This window comes from Glossina fuscipes, unplaced genomic scaffold, assembly GCF_014805625.2.
Source record: "Glossina fuscipes isolate IAEA_lab_2018 unplaced genomic scaffold, Yale_Gfus_2 3, whole genome shotgun sequence".
Taxonomy (NCBI): domain Eukaryota; kingdom Metazoa; phylum Arthropoda; class Insecta; order Diptera; family Glossinidae; genus Glossina; species Glossina fuscipes.
The window spans coordinates 8,531,501-8,552,893 of NW_023998417.1; the positions used below are offsets into that span (position 1 = coordinate 8,531,501).

Consider the following 21,393-nt stretch of genomic DNA (forward strand, 5'->3'; position numbering starts at 1 on the left):
AAAGTGTTTGTGAACTTACAGATTATTTATATATAATAAAATTACAACAATATTGTTTCTTTTAACTAAAAGATTCACAAAAATCTTCTAAATCTTTTTTTTTTTTTCCCCGTATATTTTAATACACATGTATAAATAAAAGAGAGAAAATTTAAGAGAATCTACATAAAAAATCAATTTCTTTATTTGGCATTAAATCAAAAAGTAAATTTTTTCGTTTTTTTTTTTTTTTTTTTTTTAATTTGCTTTGCCTCTCGGCTTTAGTTTTTAAAATCTTATTACACTGACTAATATACATTTAATCCTATTATTGTCTTGAAACTTACCCTTTTCACTAATACTAACTATGTTTTTATGAATACATAACATAGCTAAAGTCGGTTTAAATGACGTCTAGACATTTTCTATATGTATACTGTCTCCTTCCGGTGTTTAGGTTTGATTTAAGAAACAAACATGCATACACGTATGTACATATACACATATGTATGTGAAAATAATAATAATAATAATAATAATAATAATGCCCTTTAATAACATTAACACATGAAACTTGTGAGACCTGTAATCGGCCTAAATTCATAAAAATTTGTTTTCATAATTTATGTTTTTTTTTTTTATTTTTTTATTTTTTTTGCTGACTGCTGAGTAAACTTTATTTACATTAAATGACCCTGTGCTCTCCTTAGCAATAATTCAAAAGCACTTACTTTCAAATATTTTAAAATAATTCTTTTTTTCCATTTTCCTTTCTTCTTTTTTTTTTTTTGAAAAGTTTTTTTTAAAAATATCTTTTGTCATAAAATTCTGCGGCATAATATACTGGACATGTACGTGTGCATAGTATAAATATGTGTTTTCTTTTATGTAGCTGTACGATATGTATATAACTATTTCATGTATGACTAATTTGCTTCCCTGTAATTAAAAACATGCAAATGCCAAATAACAATCCCCGGCCTTTTTGTCGTATAACGGTTAGAAACCACGAAGTTGTTTAAAAAAAAAAAAAAAAAAAAAAAACTGAAAAAATTTTGCATTTTAGGAAATTGCAAAACAAAAACAAAACTATTGACGAATATACTCGAAATAAAGAAAAAATTGATTTCATGAAATTCGTGTCCTACAGTTAGTGCAAGCGAGCTAGTAATTGTGAAAAATATATTTTTTAAAATCAATTTTTAAATGAATGTTGATCTCTCTCTTATTCAATATGGCAAAGTTCACTTTCCATTTTATGATTTTAGTTAAAAATTATTTCAGTTAATAAACTTATACGCATTTTAAGTCCAGAGACTCATCATCATTTTATCTTTCTCTGTAAGCTTTTCCTTAACTTTAAAGAGGGAGAGAGAGAGAGAGATTTTTCTCAAGTAACTTTTCCGCGTAATAAAGAAATGATTTTTATATAAATTATTTTTTTCCAAAGACATGCCTTATATGTATATCTGGATTGCCATATATGTTTTTCCAGATTGCACAACGCACTGTCAAACATTAAATGCTGTAGTGTAAGGTAAACTTTACCAGTGCAATAAATATATTTTGAAGTACATTTAAAGTATTCTTATAACTTAAATTAACAAAGCATTGATGACATAGTTTATCGTGAATAGCGATAGCAAGATCTTTAACGCATACATTAATATTTTGTAACAAATTTAAAGCATACTTTAAAGTGTCGCTTAAAAAAGATTACAAATTTTCCCTATTTTTAAGCGTTGCGTCTCGTGCTTGCATTGATTTATTTATTCTGTACTTAAGAGAGAAATATTTTAGGCCAATTAAAAATCCGTTTGAATTTCAAGCTTAATTAAAAATTCGTATAAAACTGTAAAAGTAAGTACGCGTTTTGTAAACTTCAAACGCCTGTAAAACAAAGCCCATTACACCAGCAACTAACCAAATTCTAAATCCTTTGTTTTATAGCACATAAACAGCAACAAAAACAACAACGAAAACAACAATCTTCGCTCACCCTTTAATTTGTGCAAACACTTCAAAACAAAACAACACTTCAAAAAAAATTGAAATATTCCTTTAAAAAAAAAAAAAAAATACAAAAAAAATACAAAAAACAAAGAAAGAAAGCAAAAAAAAAAATCATAATGAAAAGCAACCAACAATCGTTTGTGTGCTTTGAAATCGTTAAAAACTGTATATACTCTCTTAAACACACCCCTTTTTACAAATGCGTCATAAAATCAAATTGCAAAAGAAGAAGAAAAAACGAACAGTAAAAAGGAAGCAACAGAAAAAAAAAAGAAAAATTAAAAATAAAAATAAAAACACACAAAACCCCAACATAACGTACATACTCGACAATATGCAAAGTTTCATAGTTTCCTTTTGAATCATATGAAAACTAAAACACTTCCGGTTTTGTTTTGTTGTTGTTGTTGTTGTTATTCAACCAAAGCCAATGTACTTTTGTTCGTTCTATATGAGTAACGATAATACTTACTACAAAAAGAAAAACCCTAAACACTAACAAACACATTATAGCGCCCTTTAATAAAATTGTATGCATAGGTACATGTACGTGTTTTTGTGTGTGTGTGTGTGTATATGCTTAGTTTGTTTATATGGGTATTTGTTTGTATGGTTTTTAACAATAACACGCAAATTTGCAATTTTTGTTCTCGACTACATACACAAAATTCGTTCACCAGTTTTTAGTTTAGTTTAGCTTCTTCTTATTATATATTCTCTTTTCTCTCCTTCACTTCTCCTTTTTTTTGCCTGCATTTTTTTTTTTTTTTTAATCTTTGCATGACGCACATTTTTCTATAATTTTCTTTTCGCAAAGCTTTAAGTAGTCGAGTCTCTCTACACATCGTGCTAATGACTTGTGTAATTTCTTTTCGCCGCAACCCTCTCCCTTTATACTCATTTTTCACTTGTTTGCTGTAGTAATTTTAACTTTTCACCAGCATATTCTATATGAGTTCTTTTCTTCTTTGTTGTTGTTGTTGTTGTTTTTTTTTTTTCTATTTTGTCTCTTTCCTTGAAAAACTGCATTTTTCTCCTCTATTTAGTTTTACTATATAAACAGTCTTTTTGCATTTAAGTTGAGTGCACTTTACTTCCTTTTCCGGTATTTAACAAACAAACAAAAAAAAAAAAAAAAAAAAAAAAAGGAACTTTTATTATGTTACAGAGAGTTCATGACAACAAAAAACAACAAATAATAAAATAAATCGGTTTGAATCCTTTTTTGCACGTTGCCAACCGCTTGGAGTGTAACACGTATGTAAACGTGTTTTAACATGAATTTTCATGAAACAATATAATAATGCATGTTGTGCGGTCAACAACTAATTATAAACACCAATGTACGCTCCCTAAGGCGAAAAGTAAATGCAAGTAATATTCACTAAAAAAAATATGTTTCATTTTTCTCCAAGTACACGCAATAGTCGGTGGTTGCGTTTACAAGAATTTTACATCGTTTTCTCAAGAAATATTTATTAAATATTTCATCATCAACAATATATTTATTACTCATTGCTGCTTAACCATCACAAATACCTTACTATGCCCAATATACCCATAGGAGTTAGAAATCCCAATGAAGAAATTATTCCTTCGTTGCTAATAATGGTCTCGAAGGAGATTGAGATTATGACCGCATTAAGCAGCAGCAGCATCGTAGCTTGAAAAATTATGGTTTTTTTTTTTTTTTTTGATCATTAGGGTAAAACATTCTCTAAAGGAATACTTAGATCTTTTCCGAAAAGTTTAATATTTAAGCTAATATATCTTATTATTAAAAGATAGTCCTTTTGTTCTGATCAAAGATTGAGCCTTCAATTTCAATGTTCAGTTCAAAAGTTCTGCAAAGTTATCTGGCTTGTCTTGTTAGCCTTGCCACATAGGATGCAAAAATTCCATTGAAATTCTTTTATCTTTTGAAAAAAAAAAAAAAAAACGAGAAAACCATATTTCTGGAACAAAAATTAAATCTTTCGCGACAACGCATCTGTACCATACACCCACCATCACCACCAAATTATTGCTTGCTGCGTACCATTAAAGTAAGTAACAGCCGCATATAGACATACATATGTCAAACGTCGTGATGAACCAAATAATTGCGAAAAGGTCAATTCGTCACCCTTATCCTATGCCTTCGACAATTGTGTGTTCTGTGCGTACTTGACTTGACGTTATCCATGAATAAAATTAACTTATATTGCACACATTAAGCACAAACAATTTCCAACAAATTCCGTGTTATCTTAAGAATAGATCAGCTATTTACAGATAATTCAATTGAGCCTATGTGTGACACGCTTAATGGAGCAAGATAGTGAAATTGATATGCTGCAAAAATGCAGTCTCAGGCCAATTCGATAGCAATCTATTAAAACACATGTACTTGAAATGTACCGAATAAAATTCGTCATATTGTGCTGTATGTGTAAACTTGTTGTATGGTGCATGTGACAAAGAAAAGAGAAGCAAATAATTTAAATTCAATGCAGAGTATGTAGATGAAAAAAGAAAGAAAAAAACAATTAGTCTTACCATATCCCCGGAGGATATGAAAATCCTTAAAAAAGATTCGCACATGACAATATCATCTAAGCCTTGGGTAAAACTCGCCTCACAAGGGAGAATGTAACGCTTCTTCCATTAATAGATAGCTTTCACGAAAAATTCAAATTAAATTACTGTCGCACATTGTCAAATACATATATACATATATATATATATATATATATATATACGTACATATATATACGTGCACTCACGGAAACAGAAAAAAAGGAAAAAAAAAAAAAACAATACTTTATTGAGGTGAGACCAGAACGAGTGGTACCACTTAAAATGACATGAAAATAAATGTACATATGTGTAAATTCTTAGTACACGTTCAAATGGCTATCACTCAGACTTACATTTATTTATGTACAGTAGATGTAAAATGTGTCCTTATAAATAAGTAGCTACACTTCAGCTTATATATATACATACATACATACATATATATATATATATATATATATATATACTTACAAACATATATATATATGAACAATTTCTATGCACAATATTATATGCTTACTATACTACACTTGATGTGAATGTGTTAAGTGTGTGCAAAATATAACACATGCTTACTTATGAATTTCTCATATGAATCACTTACACATTGGTATGAGCATACCATTGTATACACATGTATCTGACATAAAACACAAAGAAATTCATAACTGAAAAGAAGAGACTTAATTAAAAACATTTTTTCTTATTTCACTTTTTAACACATGAACACACACATATATATATATATATATATATATCTATATGTATATGAAAAGTAAATGTAATAAAAAGTAAGAAAAGATATATTTATCGTAATGGCTTATCCACTAGCTTGGATATATAAAAAGAATGAGAACCACTTTCTTTATTATATTCATTAACAATAGACGCAGGTATACAAACCTTGTCAAACTCCTTTCCTCACCCAGATAACCAGAAATGCTTATTAGGATCTTTTATGTACATATATATACATATTATATATATATGTCAATTTGATTAGTATGTGAGTCAGAGTTATGCTAAGAAGGCGGAAAAAATTGAAAGTATAAGAAGGGAGGCGGCACAAACAAAAGATTGACATGGGGGCTGGAAAGACAAAGATCGAAAGTTGGATGGAAAAAACAGATGGATAGCTAGGACGGGCAATCGTGCGAACAAAAGGAGGAGAATGAACAAGGCAAAATTGGAAACAGCAATGAAAAGATGAACGAGGTGGGATGGATGAAATATACAGAAAAGAAAGAAAAGCAAGGAAATGTCTAAAGAATTCTCTGGAGAAAAAGATAAAAAATACAGAATGGATGGACCGCAAGGAAAGGAAGGAAGCATGTACGGAAAAAAGAAAATTTCGAAAGGACGTATAAAGACAGGGCCTGAAAAAATAGATAGAAAAAGGAAAAGCGAAAGAATCTGCAATAGAAAGGATGGACCTCGGTTTGAGAAGTAAATAGTCCTAAGATATAAATAAATCAATCCAAACGAATACGTTTATCAACAGTATATCGATAAATACATACATACAAGTATGTCTTTTTTTGCTCTACTGAAATGAATCCTAAAGAGAGAGAGAGAGAGAAGTTTTTTTTGACATGATATATCAACCAACTATCACAACAAGTGCTGTATGATGAAATCGAGTGTACCGTTAAAATAAATGAAAAATAATAAATCAAATTTATTGTCCAAGTTAGTGAGGCATAGTTACCACTTAGTCTTTGCATATTAAATTACAAATATAACGTACATAGGAATTGCCGCAAAAATTTATTTTTGATTTACTCGTTTTCTCTTTTTTTTTTCGTTTTTTATATTTTTTTTATCCATTCAGGAAATATTTTTACTTATGATACCTTTTAGCAAAAACTATCAAAAATTTGTTGACTTTTTCTCATAAATCAAGCGAAAATCCCAGAATGTAAAATATTTAATTAAATTTATTAAAAAAAAATTTCTACATACATATATATATGTATATATTGAACACTATTTGCACTACATAACATACCATAAAAGCGTAAAGAGCATAACAGATATATTTTTAAAAAGTGAATTTTACATCACCAAGCAAACTACTAGATCTATTGAGATATATAATTGCATAACATATGTGAAGGCAGCTTTACCTTTTAAGTTTCGAAGAATTTTTTTTTTTGTATATTAATAAAAAAAAAAATTCTTCTTTAGCAGAAAAATTGAAAATATCTTAAAAGTCTTCTTTTTTTTTTTTTTTGCTTTTTAGGGTTATGTTAATAAAATGTAAAATATGCTTGTTAAGCTGTTTATCCTTTGATAGATAGATGGCATGAACTCATTTTGGTTTTTTTGTTTTTTTTTTTTGCACTTTTAACCACATTTACATGAAATATTTGTACGAAAGCCAATGATGAACTCATTGCAAATTCTGTGCAACTTTGATTTAAAAAAATTTATGGAGTGTAAATAATACGCCAAAGGGGGCTTTTTTGATGTAATCAAACTTTTTACATAAACGTTTATGTATTCACTTAACCAAAGAGCATTTGATTTTCTATTCAGTGCTTTTAGACCGTCTGTTCGGGATATCAAGTGGAATAAACATGCTGGCAGCTTTGATTGATTCTTTAAAAATTCGAATGATATACACATTTGCGGAAAATTTATTTATTTACAAATGTTGCGCAGCTTTGAACAATTTTCAAAAAATAAAATCATAATAACCCTTAAGAAAAATGTGAAATATTTAGGTCATAAACATAAACATATTGTACTTGCCTTGTTGTTGAGTAGCTAAGCACACATGTACAGCATGTACACATGTAAAGCATACCATACAAATTTTATGGATGAAATTTTAACGTAAAATAAACAGAATTCTTGAAATCTCTCTCTCTCTCTCTCTCTTTGGAATTTTGAGAAGCGTTACCTTGCATATGTGAAAAGCAATTCGAAAATGCAAGGAGCACAATCAACTCCTCCTTAGAAATTGGATGGAAGAAGAACTTAAAAATTTCTTCGAATACTCTTAAGCTAAGATAACTTTTAGTTAATCCTTTCGAGTAAGGAAAGACCAATCACTTTTGGAGACTAGTTTCGAATATGTGTAATAATATAACATCGACAAAGATATATATTCTTTGTTTCATTTCACAAAAATTCTATTTTTACTTCTACATTCTCTTTCACCTGCTTATGCATTTGCAATGCCATTCCATTTATCAAAGCAGTCAGTGATCCTTTTCTATAAAGTAAAAAAGAGCCGCATTTTTTTTTTTTTTTTTTTTTTGTCTATTCGTTCATTTGTTTGCATATGTGTTAGTTGAATGAAAAAATTCTTGAGAGTTAACAAAAAAAAAACGAAGTCTCTCTAGCCATGCATATGATTATGTCCCTACCTGCCTGGATGTTAAGTGAATTTCAATCGAAAATGTCAAAAACTTTCATCTCTAGCTCAAATTATCCACATCGCAGTGCAAATATAAGTGACGTTAGAAATCTAAAAAATATAAGAGCTTATACAGGTTTAGAAAGAATCGAGCAAATCGAAAAAAATGCCTTTGAAGGTAATGTAATATAGCGCAGGTTTTATTAGATATCTTTCGGAAAATTCATTTTTTAGATCACAAGAAGAATTCGATCAAGCGCAAGCTTTTAAAAGACAGATTAAAAAAAACAATTTTAATGACAAAATGATAAACTCCGGCTCGAGCACTTTGTCATCGTTGCATCTTCAATATGTTCACGTTACGGTCGTTGACTCATGTTAATGTTTATATCAACGCTTGTATAATAAATTATTCTTAAATAGAATATTTTTCATTGACTTTGAACTTGATAAAGTTTTACTTATAAATAAAGGCAGCAGGCAATGTTTTTATGGGTAAAGTTCAATTACTTATCGATTGACCACAAAAGTATACAGGAAATCTGCACGTGCTAAAGGTAAACAGCAGCAGCAGCAGCAGCAGCAGCAGCAGCAGCAATAATAACTCATTAATCATTAAATAAATGACAAAACGCTCACACATCGAACAATTAAAATTTATACGTTGAACAATAAATCAACAAACATTAACAGCAGCATACAATGGTGTCTGTTATTGAAACAATAACGATAACAGAGAGAGAACTTTAACCACAAACAATAACAAAAGCAATTTAGCACCTTTTTAATCGGACTATAGCTGATGTATAATAAATGTGCGTCTGAACACAACAACAAAACATAATAATAATAAAAGCTTCTTGTTGTTTTTTTTTTTTTTTTTTGGTTTTTTTTTTTAATATTAATCCTACATGCACGTAAAATCACGGACGAAAATTTATATAAACAATACAATCCGGCTCGTTTGCATTTTTTTGCCCAAGCTGTATGTTTCCTTTTTTTTTTATGAACGCTGACTATATTTCGCTATCCTAGAATAAAAGCAGTTAGTTGCCTACTGCTGCTGTATTTATTGTGTATGTGTAACGTTTAACAAATTTTGTATGTAAAATATGCATAAAGCGTGCGTATACGTTATGTGTATAACAACTATGCATGTTTTGACATGGAAAAATTAAAAGCAAAAATAGCCTGCGGTAATTGGGTGTTTTACTAGTCATTAAGTCCGTATACATGCATTGCATACAATACCATAACGCAATTGTATGTCTATCTGTACGCCTTTTTAAGGTAATTGGCGCCTTAATGTTGCTCTTTACAAACACTAATCTCACGCTAAGGATGTTCATTAACAAAACTCTTAGCCATTCGTGCGTATAACTTTCATAGATTTTCATAGTCAGCAATCGCTGGATATATATATATATAGAATATATACAAATTTGATTGGACTTCACTAGAAACTAGTAACAGATGTCTCTGAAGGTTTAATGTGGGTACACTACCGTGAAGGTTTAATCCCACCGTGCCCGATGGCACACGGAGTGTGAAATACTCGAACTCCCCGAGGTTAATAATCGACGCAACATAGGGTGCCGAAATCGGCGCACACGTTGCCATAAGAAAGATTAAGTCCTCGAGTACCAGATGAGATACGTTATGGTCGCATCTCCCCTCTGGTGAGAGCGAGGCAGTATCTAAAGCCTCTGCCCGCAACTCCACACCGAGCAAAAAGGTCTTCCCGCGATTTTTGGGCCAACCACAGCCAGCAGGAAACTCCCGCTATGGGCCGATCCCGTGGTAACTAGTAACAGGTAGCAAGGAATATCAAAAACTGGCGCTAAAGTCTATTCTCGATTAGTATAACCGAGGAAGGTTCTGAATAATTTTCAGTTCTCGCTAAAAGCTTGCAGTCACGAAAACTGAGATGAAGAAAAAGGAAATTTTTAAAATATTTGCCCCCGTGTATGACTTCAAATTTTCTAATCACAATTTGTTATCGACACTGATGTGACCATTTCTCCCCTAATACCTAAAAGCAATTCTTCTTCCACCTTCCAATACTAAGCATCCAAGAATCGACCCGAAAAAAAATTGTAGATCTAGTTTTTCAGTATTACGGACCACTCCATCACCACCATCACCACCACCACCACCACTACTACTATTAGTTTATGAAATCATTTTTAACGTCAAGTTACTGCTCGTTACCGCCCATTTTATTATGAATAATAAACCAACATGTAAATTGTTCATACGATAAATTAAAGTTCAAAAGTAAACTTAATATTTATTTTAATACAAAAAGTTGATTTTTTGCTAGCTTTTTACCTTTCTAAATAATATAAATAATCTTTTTACGAGCTATTTATCTACGCATATTAAATAAATCTTTTATACCTTGGCAATTAAAGTAAGTTTTACTTTGCCATAGAAGTTAAATCGCCAATAGAATAATAATAAGAAAAAAACACACTTCCACTCGTATTAAAGCAATTATTTTAGAAAGATATTCAAGCGAAAAGAGATAGCTGTTGCCTTGTCTACGGTTCCTTTCTATTATCAAATTGTTAAATAAAAAATTTTGAAAAATTGTTGAAACATTTTCTTAAACATTTTCAATTGTACAACCAACAACCATACGATGCCAACATACAAATTGTTATTAAGTGCATACGTCCACGATTAGAATGAGATTTCAAGTCATACCTTATATTCACCTGTGGGGATAGGTTAGCTGAACCAGACCAGAATCGTCACTTGAAATTTGCTATATTTAGTTTTACTGAAGCACAATAAAATTAAGAAGAAAGAGAAGGAGAAGGAGAAGGAGACGGAGACGGAGAAGTATGTCCGACTCCTCTTGGATGGATTAATATGTGTGAAGGATTTTTTTCTCTTGTTTCATTTATTCATGCTTGTTCATGGTCGTGCTTACTTTAACTTGTTATGTACCTTTTCTTACTTTATACTTACTTTCTGACTACACATGGTTGCCACATTTATATACATATATACATCCATATAAATGTATAAATACATGCTCAAAAACACGGAGTAACACTTAGTGATAGCTCCGGGAGGAATACCGTCAGACGTGGAGGGGATTTTATTGAGATGAAAGTCCTACATTGACTTGAGGACTTAAATGCTTTCCTCCGCCTTAAAGGAAATCACACACAAACGTATCCGTAAAATTGAAAATTCTGAATTTTTTAGTATCATGACTACTTCAAGTAATAAAACGAAACGAGAAAAGAATAGCAGTGGCGGAGTAAGGCTGGTGAATAAGGAATATATAGTTTTATTACTGGCCAAATGAATCCTTCTGAATAGTACATATATGCAAGGGCCATGAATTAAGGCATACATGGATAAGTCTGCACAATAAAAAGATGAGACCAATACGTCCATCATTCCATTTATTTGACGTAAATAAACAAAAAAGAGATTCGGTGAACAAATCTATGTCACAAAGAAAACGAAAAAGTTAAATCTCCATGCTCCACATATACTATTGGGTGAAACGTAACTGACGATCAAGTTTATGAGTAATTAGCGGAAAACGCAGAATGCAGACCTGTTCCTAGTCCATCTATACTAAACTTCCGGTTTTTCTTTTTTTTTTCAGTGTACCATTGACATCTCTGAAAGGTGCTTTACGCTTAAACATATCGAGAATTTGGTTCCGATTATGAATAAAATTTGCTTTACAGCGTCTCTGGGTTTTACTTCTGCGCTTTGCAAAGTTTTTGACAAAAGAATAAAATCTTGATACACCATAATATTGAACGCGAGCAATCGATTTTTATAGTCTTATCTGCTGTAATTTGTCAGTGATGAGTAAAAAAAGCTTTTACTTTGTTTCGAGTTTACGTGCGATATGGGGCAAGGGTGGCGCCCTTCGATCAATTAGATATACTTTCAAAACCAACTTGCTTGCCAGAATTTACAATATTTTGCCCAAATTTGAAGTTCATTTTTACGGCCAGGAAAATGTTTCCGACAAACACAACACAGACGGACATACTTAAATTATTTCAGTATTTGATACCCATCAAGTTTAACATATATTTTTTGTAAAATCTCCCCGTATGTCACAAAGTGAATATATATACGATATATCCACATTTTTCAATGAGGCTGAAGGCCAGCTAAGTTGCATTAGATTATAGTTTAGAAATTTGAAAATGAAATACTAAATGGTTTGAATGAATAAACATAAAAACTTTTTAATAAATTCACTTAAGTGTGAAGAGATATTGATTTATCTTTAAAGCATTCAAAGCATCTTATAGCAATAACTGACCATTAGTATGTATGTAAGATGATCTATTGTGCACAGTGGCAAAGTGTTAAGTGGAACTAAAAAGGCAAATATCAAAGAAAATACAAAACATATGACAACGGTGATGAAAAAAAATAAAAGGCGTAGATTGTAAGCAGTAAAGAAATGAGAATCTCTTGAAAGAGACTACGTATTTTATATAAATAAACGGTAACTTAATCTTATACTTTTAATTTTTAGATATAATTCGTTTGCCATTAGGCAAACACGCAACCAGGCATATAACAGCATCGCAGCAATGCGAATATCGTGTATAGCTTTGTTTTTTTTTTTCTCAAATCCACAAAATTTCCCTAAACTTTGATTAAAGGATAAACTTTGGCTGATTTTTAAATTTATTTCGTGCTTAGTTTCCTTGCTATTACTAATTATTCCGCTACAATGAATTCCAATAATAATTTGGCCAACAACTTAATTCAAAAAAAAAAAAAAAAAAAAAACAAAGACTCTTACTTTTTGTTTAGGCAAAGTAGAGAAAATCAGCGTTTCCCTAATTTACGTTAAAACAATATGTGTGACAGTTAGTTAAATTTAAATTTCTTTTAATTCTCTTTAAAAGTTAAGTGTTGTTTTATTTTATAATAAGTCTAAAAGTATGAAAAACCCTATTCTCCACCTTATTATATTACACGGGTCCAGGTTCGTTTGTCCGTTCGCCTGTCACATGTTTAGCCAGATAGCTTTGTGAACGAAATTTTTGTGATATTTTGATGCACTTTGGTATATCGACATGTTTTGGCGTAAGACCGAGTACTAGTAAAAACGGTGGCCACCGAACCACTTTTCCAACCACTGCTTAAAAAGTCATTTTCTTGAATAACTTTATTAAGCGTAGTCGTGCAGGGTATTTAGCTGTGAGCCATGACCGACTATAATGGTTTTACTTGTTAATCTTTAGCACCCTTCTGTCTCATATCGTTATCATCACTAAGTCATTACTGAATAGATGGCTTTTCATTAAATGAACCGAAACAGACAGAATCAAAGAACTTTTCTATAAGAGGATTGAATCATTTCGAATTTACTGAGTCGTATTACGATTTAAATTTTAATACATTTTCGAGCAAGATTTGTTTCTGCTTTCATTCATATGCATTATATAATAGAAACTCAATGCAATGATAAAATGAATGATGAACTGAATAAATAGTCATTTAAGCAAATTGACATCGACCGTCTGCGTAATTGAGCATGTTTTTATAGCGTGTACAATAGATTGCCTACTTTTTCCAACTCTCACGGACATAGGCTGGCTTGTAACAGACTATAAATTATTTAACTATTTAATTTATTGAAATTAAACTAAATGATTTGCAAACAGGATAATTTATTGACGCGCCCAACGATAATTTTACCCATTTTAATTAACACAAAATTCTAAAAAAAAAAAAAAAAAAAAAAAAAAACGGGTTTAAAATGATGCAAAAGAGGAAAACATTGCATTTGGCCAAGAACGAATCGTTTTCACTTGCGCTTACGTGGTTGTTTTGACAGTGCTGCTCTTACAAAAGCGACCCGTATAATTTTCAAATTATCTCTGGTTATGGATGGATAAAACTAAGAAGAAATTTCATTAATACTTGAAACCAAATCTATCAGGAATACACATATAGCATTCAAGATTAACTTCATAGTCCTGGGTAAAATTTCGTAATCGCAATTATCGTTCCAATGATTGGTTGAAGGAGTAAAAACAAAATTCATTGTCGCTGTGTATGGTATGGTAACTAGGAATAATAAATGCGCTCTGCATCATCTCTAATAATGGATTTTCCTTTCTTTTGTTACAATCATTTAGTTTAACCTAACATAGACAAGGCAGCGTGTGCGATGAAAACTCATCTAAATTGTTTTGTTTTTATCGAAAACTTATTACAAGCTTCTATCGTACCGTTAAATATATAATTAAAATAGCGACCTTATTTATCCGCTTACATTTCTATATCTGTGAACATATAACGATGCAAACCCATAACGATAAATTTAACGCACATTGATACATGCCTGTGCGACATGGGTCTGCTTCTTTACCGCACGCGGGTTAAGCTCCACCAAAAAAAACCGAACATTTAAATTATAATCTTGAACACGCAATAAAACGATTTTCAAATAAAACAACAACTAAGTTAACAAATGTATGTCGGGTTGTGTTTTGTTAGCCGAAAAAACCGCTAAAAGTAGAGTAAAGTAGTGGGCAGTGGAATCGATAAACAAATACAAAATATGTGTAGTAGCTAAACAACAAATTACTAAAACATGAAACCGTTCAACAACACGCACTACACTTGCACTGCTTCATTCGAAGCAGAAGTGAAACGAACGCAACAGAAGTATCGCGATTGACTTGACAACAAATAGCTTCAAGTGTATTGGTAGCAGCTGATAGTGAATGATATGCCACAGAGCTAGAGCGAGTGAGAGAGTGGAAGAGTGGGAGGGTATGTAAGCACTTAACCAAACACAATAAAAATGCAAAAAAAAAAATGAATGCTGTATTAATACGACACAACCTAACTAGCGGGTTAACGTAAACAGATCCTTTGGTCTGTTTGGGCTGTTGCCTGTTGGCAATTATTGCTCGTGTTGTTGCTGTGCTCTGTTGCATTATTGTAATGTGAGTCGTATTGTAAAATGCTTATCAAAGTTTTAAAATCATGTTTAAAAGCGAAAATAAATATTGTTTTATTATTTTCTTTCATTTTTTCCTTGTTTTTTTTTTGGTTTTTTTTTTTTTTTTTTTTTTTTTTTTAATGAAAAATTTTTAACTGTTTGCTTAGAGACTTTTATGCAATCGCATGTCGGCCAAATTAACGGACGTCCAGACTTTGCTAATATATCTGGTCGCCGGTAATTGAGGTAGAGCGCGCAGTCAGTCACTCACCTCAAATGTATAAATAAAAAAAATAAAAAAAATAAAAAAAAAATAGAAAATGTAAATGTTTACATATTTTAATTACAAAAACATAGCAGCGATTATAAGCCGATAAATTCATTCATTACACGCAGCATGAAATGAAAATATATATATGTTTACCTGGCAGTTGCGATATAATTAAGGAATATTTTATATGCAATATCTTTTCGCCATAATTTGTCGTGAAATAACAAACAATAATACGTGAAATACGGAAAGAGTATAAGCAAACATAGAAAACTTTAATGCATGCATGCAGCATACCTTCGTGCGCTTAACTCTGTCAAGCCTAGGCATAGCAATGTGTTACGCCAATGTTATTGTCATTGAAGTATATGCAAATACTACCGAGATATGATGACATATGTTTTATACCCTAAATGTACAAAACGTAAAAATTTCCATTAGGGTGGTGCAAAGAAATTCTAACAACAAAAACTTGAACATTTACTATATATCGCTCTCTTCCTCTCTCTCTCCTATTCTCGCACTATTTTATATGAGATTTTAGCAAAATTCTTGCAATTTGATTAGATGCGATTTTTTTTTTTACATCATGATATTTAATTGATGATATTTTTTCATATGAATGCTATTTCTTTTGATTTCTTTTTGTTACGGAATTGCAAGCACTTTCCAGCAAATAGTTGCAATGGCCGGACACGTCCAGTTAATAATTTAAAAAGGCAATGGTTTTTCAATTGACATAAACAGATTGTAAACTGTCCAAATATGACGCAAAACGATGATTAGGGATACGGGTGAAGACTTCAGCAAATATAAATAGCAATTAAAGGCAAAAAAAAAGTTTTAAACAAAACTCTTTGAACCAATAAAGCGAAAATTTATTTTAAAATTGAAATTTGAGATATGTAAACTTGTTTTCCTTGCACCTATGTGTTTTGGATTTGCTAGACCGTGGACGTCTCCAACAATTTTAATGCAAGTGCCTTGAAGTCTTCGCAGAAGCTCCAAAAAAAATTTTTCTACGCTTACTCTTGCATATGTGAATTTCCGAGCGCTTATAAAATATATTTTACGAAACTCTGTCCTTTTTAGTAAACCCAAAACTGGCGCCCAGTTTGTACGCAAAAGTATGTGTTTATTGAAAATCTTTAAAAAGCAGATAACATCTAATCGTTTTCCATTAAAAGAATTCAGGCTTTCAAAGAAGCAAATCATTTCTCTATCTCTGCGCAGTTTGCAGCTCATGTGATAACCAAACTGATTAAAAAATTTGCTAAGAAAATTAATTTTAGGAAAGAAATTAATTTGAAGAGTCCATAGGATGACTGGCAACACACTAGCCATTCCATTTTTCATGACATTCATGTTACGTGCTTAGTTACATCTAAAGCAACCTATAATTGTCCATTGCGTTAACATTGTCTAAGTTATGTTGCATAAAAGTTACATAAAAATTATCAGATTAATGATATGAAAATATATTTGATACCTCCTAATAAATGTCAACACTTAATAACGTAACTGTTCATTTGTACCACTCTGATCGCATACTTTACATACAAACTTATTTTCATGTTTAGACTAAAGTCTAGACTTTTTCCATATTTAATCTCTCTTTCTATTTGATACAGTGCGTGTTAACCTCTACATTAACATGTTCATGTATATATATATGTTTATGTTTTTACTTACAATACATGCACGTTTTGCGTTTTTATGTTGTCGGTAGATGTTTATCGATGGATTTTAATTGATTGCTTTTATGAAACGTTTTTCTGTTTGTTTTGCAGAAAAACAAAAAAAAAAAAAAAAAGAAAATTAAAATAAAAACACAATACACAAAAGAAACAGTTGAATTAATTTACTGCACATAAACGCGCGCGCATACACACACACACACACACACACACACACACTCGCTCACACAACATACTTCATCGTCGTCACCCATATATTCATTCGCAAACTTTTCCACATTATTCACTTTGACTGCATTGTAAATAAATAACTCTTTCCCTCTCATTTTTATTTTTACCTTCCTTGCTACTGTGTACATGCATGCATGTCTGTCTTTCTGTCTATTGTGTGTGTTATGATGTCTGTAAGAGATGATTAATAACCGGCTACCTGGCAATAAAAAAGTTTTTTTTTTCAACATCATCATAAACTTTGCAATGTTTCATAGAGAGAACAGCAAATAAACATGGACCATAATATATAGACTACCGTGACGTTTCTAACCATCCATCGATACATTCTTCCTTTGTCTTTAACTCACTCTCTCTCTCTCTCTCTCACGCCTTCTCTTGTCTGTAATCAATAAATCATTATTAGGAAAAGTAAACTTTCGAAATTCTTCATCAAAATGCAAATGATGTCAATGTATAACAATCTTAACATCTGTTAAAGCAGCGGGAGCTTTATAGTGCAAAGAGCACTAGAGTATGTTTAAACTATATACATATAACCTTTTTTCCCAATTGCTGTTATATATAATTTTGCAATTCATTCGGTAAAGCGCATAACTAACCATATTTCGTTTTTTCTTTTCCTATTATTGTAGATGCCAAACGTCGTAAGCTACATCTGGCGGAACCTATTAGTAGCCACGGTAGAAATGTTAATGATATGCCGCCAAACAGTAATCAAATACCTGCGTCTCAATCTTCGCTATTTGTTAATGATCAACAGCAGCAACAACAACAGCTTCAGCAACAACAACAACAACAACAACAACAACAGCAACAGCAACAATCTAGTCAAAACTATAAAATGTTACCGCCTGCCATTCAACAGCCACAAACACAGCAGCACCGGCAGCCACACACTAATCAAAAGGATCAAAATCAACAGCATGTGATAACCGAAACATTTGAAACGAATTCTAATACCGGCAGCAATTCTAATGGCAACAACCACGATATCAATGGCAACTGTAACGGTAACATAAGAATGTCTTGCTCTAACTTACCGCAAGGTGGCAATAAAATTTGGCCGCATGTAGACCGTATACCACCATTGCCACATGATTTACGAAATTCAGTAGATGCTCAAATGCAAAGCCATCCAACAATAAATTCAAATGCTGGGCACTTTCAATGGTCAGATTCACGTGATAGTCGAACTAATTACATTTTAAATGAATCCAATAACAGCAAAGAGTTCAAAACGAATCTAAAGGAAGATGCAGGTAACGACTATTTACAGCCAACAAACGCGTTACTTGAAAATTCAATAATAAATGTAACTGTGGTGAATGATAATGAAATGGAAGAAGTCGAAAATCCTGACGAGGATATGGAAATGGAAGAAGAATCGGAAGATGATAATGAAGATGAATTTAAAATTGAAAATAAGGAAATTGAAGACAACATATTAGTTAACGAAAGCATTGAGGCAACCGAGCAAAGCCCTGAACTGGAAGAAGAGGAGGAAGAAGAATATGAAGATGATGAAAATGAAAATGATAATGGAGAAGAAGCGGGAGACGAAGAAGATATGGAAGACGATGAGGAAGCGCAAGTAGAGGAGGAAAGTGGCGAAGAAGACGAAGCAGAGGACGATATGGAAGAAACCCAAAAATCAATATGTGAACAAACTGTGATTGAGAAACCAGTCCAAATAGAAGCTACTCTTGAAAAAAATGCAGTTCATGATGCCAATATCTATTATCGTCCTCAACAATTCGCAACCAATCAACGTAAATGCGTTACTCAGCAGCAAACCCCAGCTGCCCAGCAGACTAGTCAAGCAAAAATTTCTATGAATTTAGGAAACTCCCTAACTACATATGAAATTAAAAACATTACAAAACCAACTTTACAAACGCAGCAACAAAACTCTCTTTACATGTCTGCTGGAACTAATCACATAAAACCACCGGTCAAGCTAGTGCCAGTAGCCCAGGAATCTCCAGTGTCTTCGAGTACAGTTGGCGGACCACGATCTACACCCGACTTGCAACGTCAGACACCCGACGGTACGAAGAAGCCAGAACAAGTAGGTGCTGTCTCTACCAGTCATGAAAGTCCACGACCTTGTCCCCCTTCACCTGCTGGCTCTGTCGAGTCTACCAGCTCACGAATTTCCACTTCAAGGGCGGCACCTTCGCCGGCCATATCACCAATGCCACCGCAACCAACAATGCAAATTCGCTTGCAACAACAGCCACCGCAGCCATCGACACCGTCTCATCAACCTCAGCAAGTACGCATTGTACGACAAATTAAAAGTAACGCCCAAATTCAAAGTGGTCCACAACAAAAAATCTTGGCCGCCAATACACCGAGCACATCGACCAGAACTACGGTAACAACAATAGCCGGAAATAGAGGGGCAGCTACAACTACTACTACAGCAGGCAGCCAGCAGCGCTTCAATATCATACCACCACCCGCAACGACACAAAAGATTCAGGCTACCTTACAAAAAATCTCAACAAGCACGGCCATACCTATCAATCAAGTACAACTGCAACCCATACTTAAAGCAAATGAACCCGGAAACTCTCAAATCATAATGACTTCGACGGGTCAACTAATTGTGATGCCAACTTCTCAAGCGAAAACTCAAGTTCTACAGCAACAACAGCAGCAGCCACAACATCAGCTTTTAATTGCCGGTGGAAATGCAACAGCCCCTCAACCTGGTACTGCGAATGTTATTATACAACAACAAGGAACAGGGCAAATGGAAGTAATAAATAGTACTGGACAGTTAGCGGCAACAATACAACCTCAACATGGTGCAAGTTACATTGTTAGTCAGGCTGCAACAACGGCTGGTACGCATACACAATTGCAACCTACCACCGTTATACTTAATTCAACCGGTCAGAATATTTTAGCTAATAACGGAGCGAAAGTACTAACAAACACTGGTAACATAATTCACACCACCGGTAATCAGTCGATCATTACTGCGGGTAATCAATTGATAAGTGCCCCCACTACTGCTACAACCGCTGGAGTTTTAGGTCAACAGACTGTAGTCTTGAATAATTTAACAAATGGAGGTTATGTTATACAACAGCAACAACCGCAAACTGCTACTGCTACCACACAACAACAGTTTACGACATTAGATGGTCAAATGGTATCTCAAATACAAGTCCAGCAGCCATTAGGAACGTATATGCAAACGTCTGTACCTCAACAACAAGGGCAGCGCATTATCATTACTTCGCAAGCAACTGACTTAAAGCGACGTGCCAAGAAACGTAAAAACTCGACAAGTCCTACACTCATTAGTAGCGGGCAAAATGTAACGGCTCAAATTTCACCAACAATACCGAATCAAACGGCCACCATTTTGCAACAACATGCCGCTACTGTAGCAGCGGCAGCTCAACAACAACAACAACAAACATCAAATCAACCGCAAGTAGTGCAACTAACTACAGCTTCTGCCGCCACCACGACTACGCCCTACCATCAACAATTCCAATTGGGTTCGGGCATACAAGGTATTGTTGTTAATAAACCAGCTACGGCAGCTCCTGCTCACCCACAAACACAACAAATATTGCTACAGAATGGACAACTTATACAACCAATGAATCTTATTGGACAACAGCTGTTAGTGCCCGCAGGCCTTGTCATGCGACCAGACACAACCACCCTACTACAATTGCAGAATGTTGGAGCCTGTGCACCCACAACAAGTATACTAACCGCCACTACACCGCAAGGCACAATGATGTTAAGAGCTGCATCTCCGCAAACAAGCAAGCAATTCATCTCACCAGCAGCCACGGGTCAACAATTCATAGTCGGCAGTAACGGTCAATTGAGTCCAATCGGTCAAATCTATTCAACCCCTATGGGTTTGGTGATGCCGACTGCGACTACACAACAAAGTACCGTACAAAATCTATTACAGCAACAACAGAATAGCACCATTCAAGTGCAACAACAAACCACTCAACCGCAACAACAACAACAACAACAGCAACAACAATTGGTAACATCTCAACAGCAAACAGTCACTTTACAAACTATTCAACATCATCAACAGCAGCAACAGCAACAACAAAATCTAAATGCTATGGTTAACGATCAAGTAGGTATTGTTTTAGAAACGGCTACTTCATCATCATCACCCTCGGCTATGAATGGTAATGGTGCGCGGTCAGTGGCAGGCAGTCCTCCCGACACAACCACTCACAGTCCTCGAAGTCCAGAGAGGCCGCCTAGCCATCGCAGCAGTGGCAGTGACATGGTAAGGAAAATTTTTTCTAAAAATTAAAAA

General features: G+C 33.1%; 1 protein-coding gene across 14 annotated transcripts in view; it reads left to right on the forward strand.

Moving 5' to 3' along the window:
- The window catches only part of LOC119634776 (AF4/FMR2 family member lilli), a 302,476-nt gene that overhangs the window by 266,411 nt on the left and 14,672 nt on the right, over positions 1-21,393 (forward strand). For all 14 annotated transcript variants that reach the window (XM_038029132.1, XM_038029133.1, XM_038029131.1 and 11 more), the window contains one exon: positions 17,708-21,363. In XM_038029132.1, the coding sequence (XP_037885060.1) occupies positions 17,708-21,363 (3,656 nt within the window). The remainder of the gene's footprint in view (positions 1-17,707; positions 21,364-21,393) is intronic.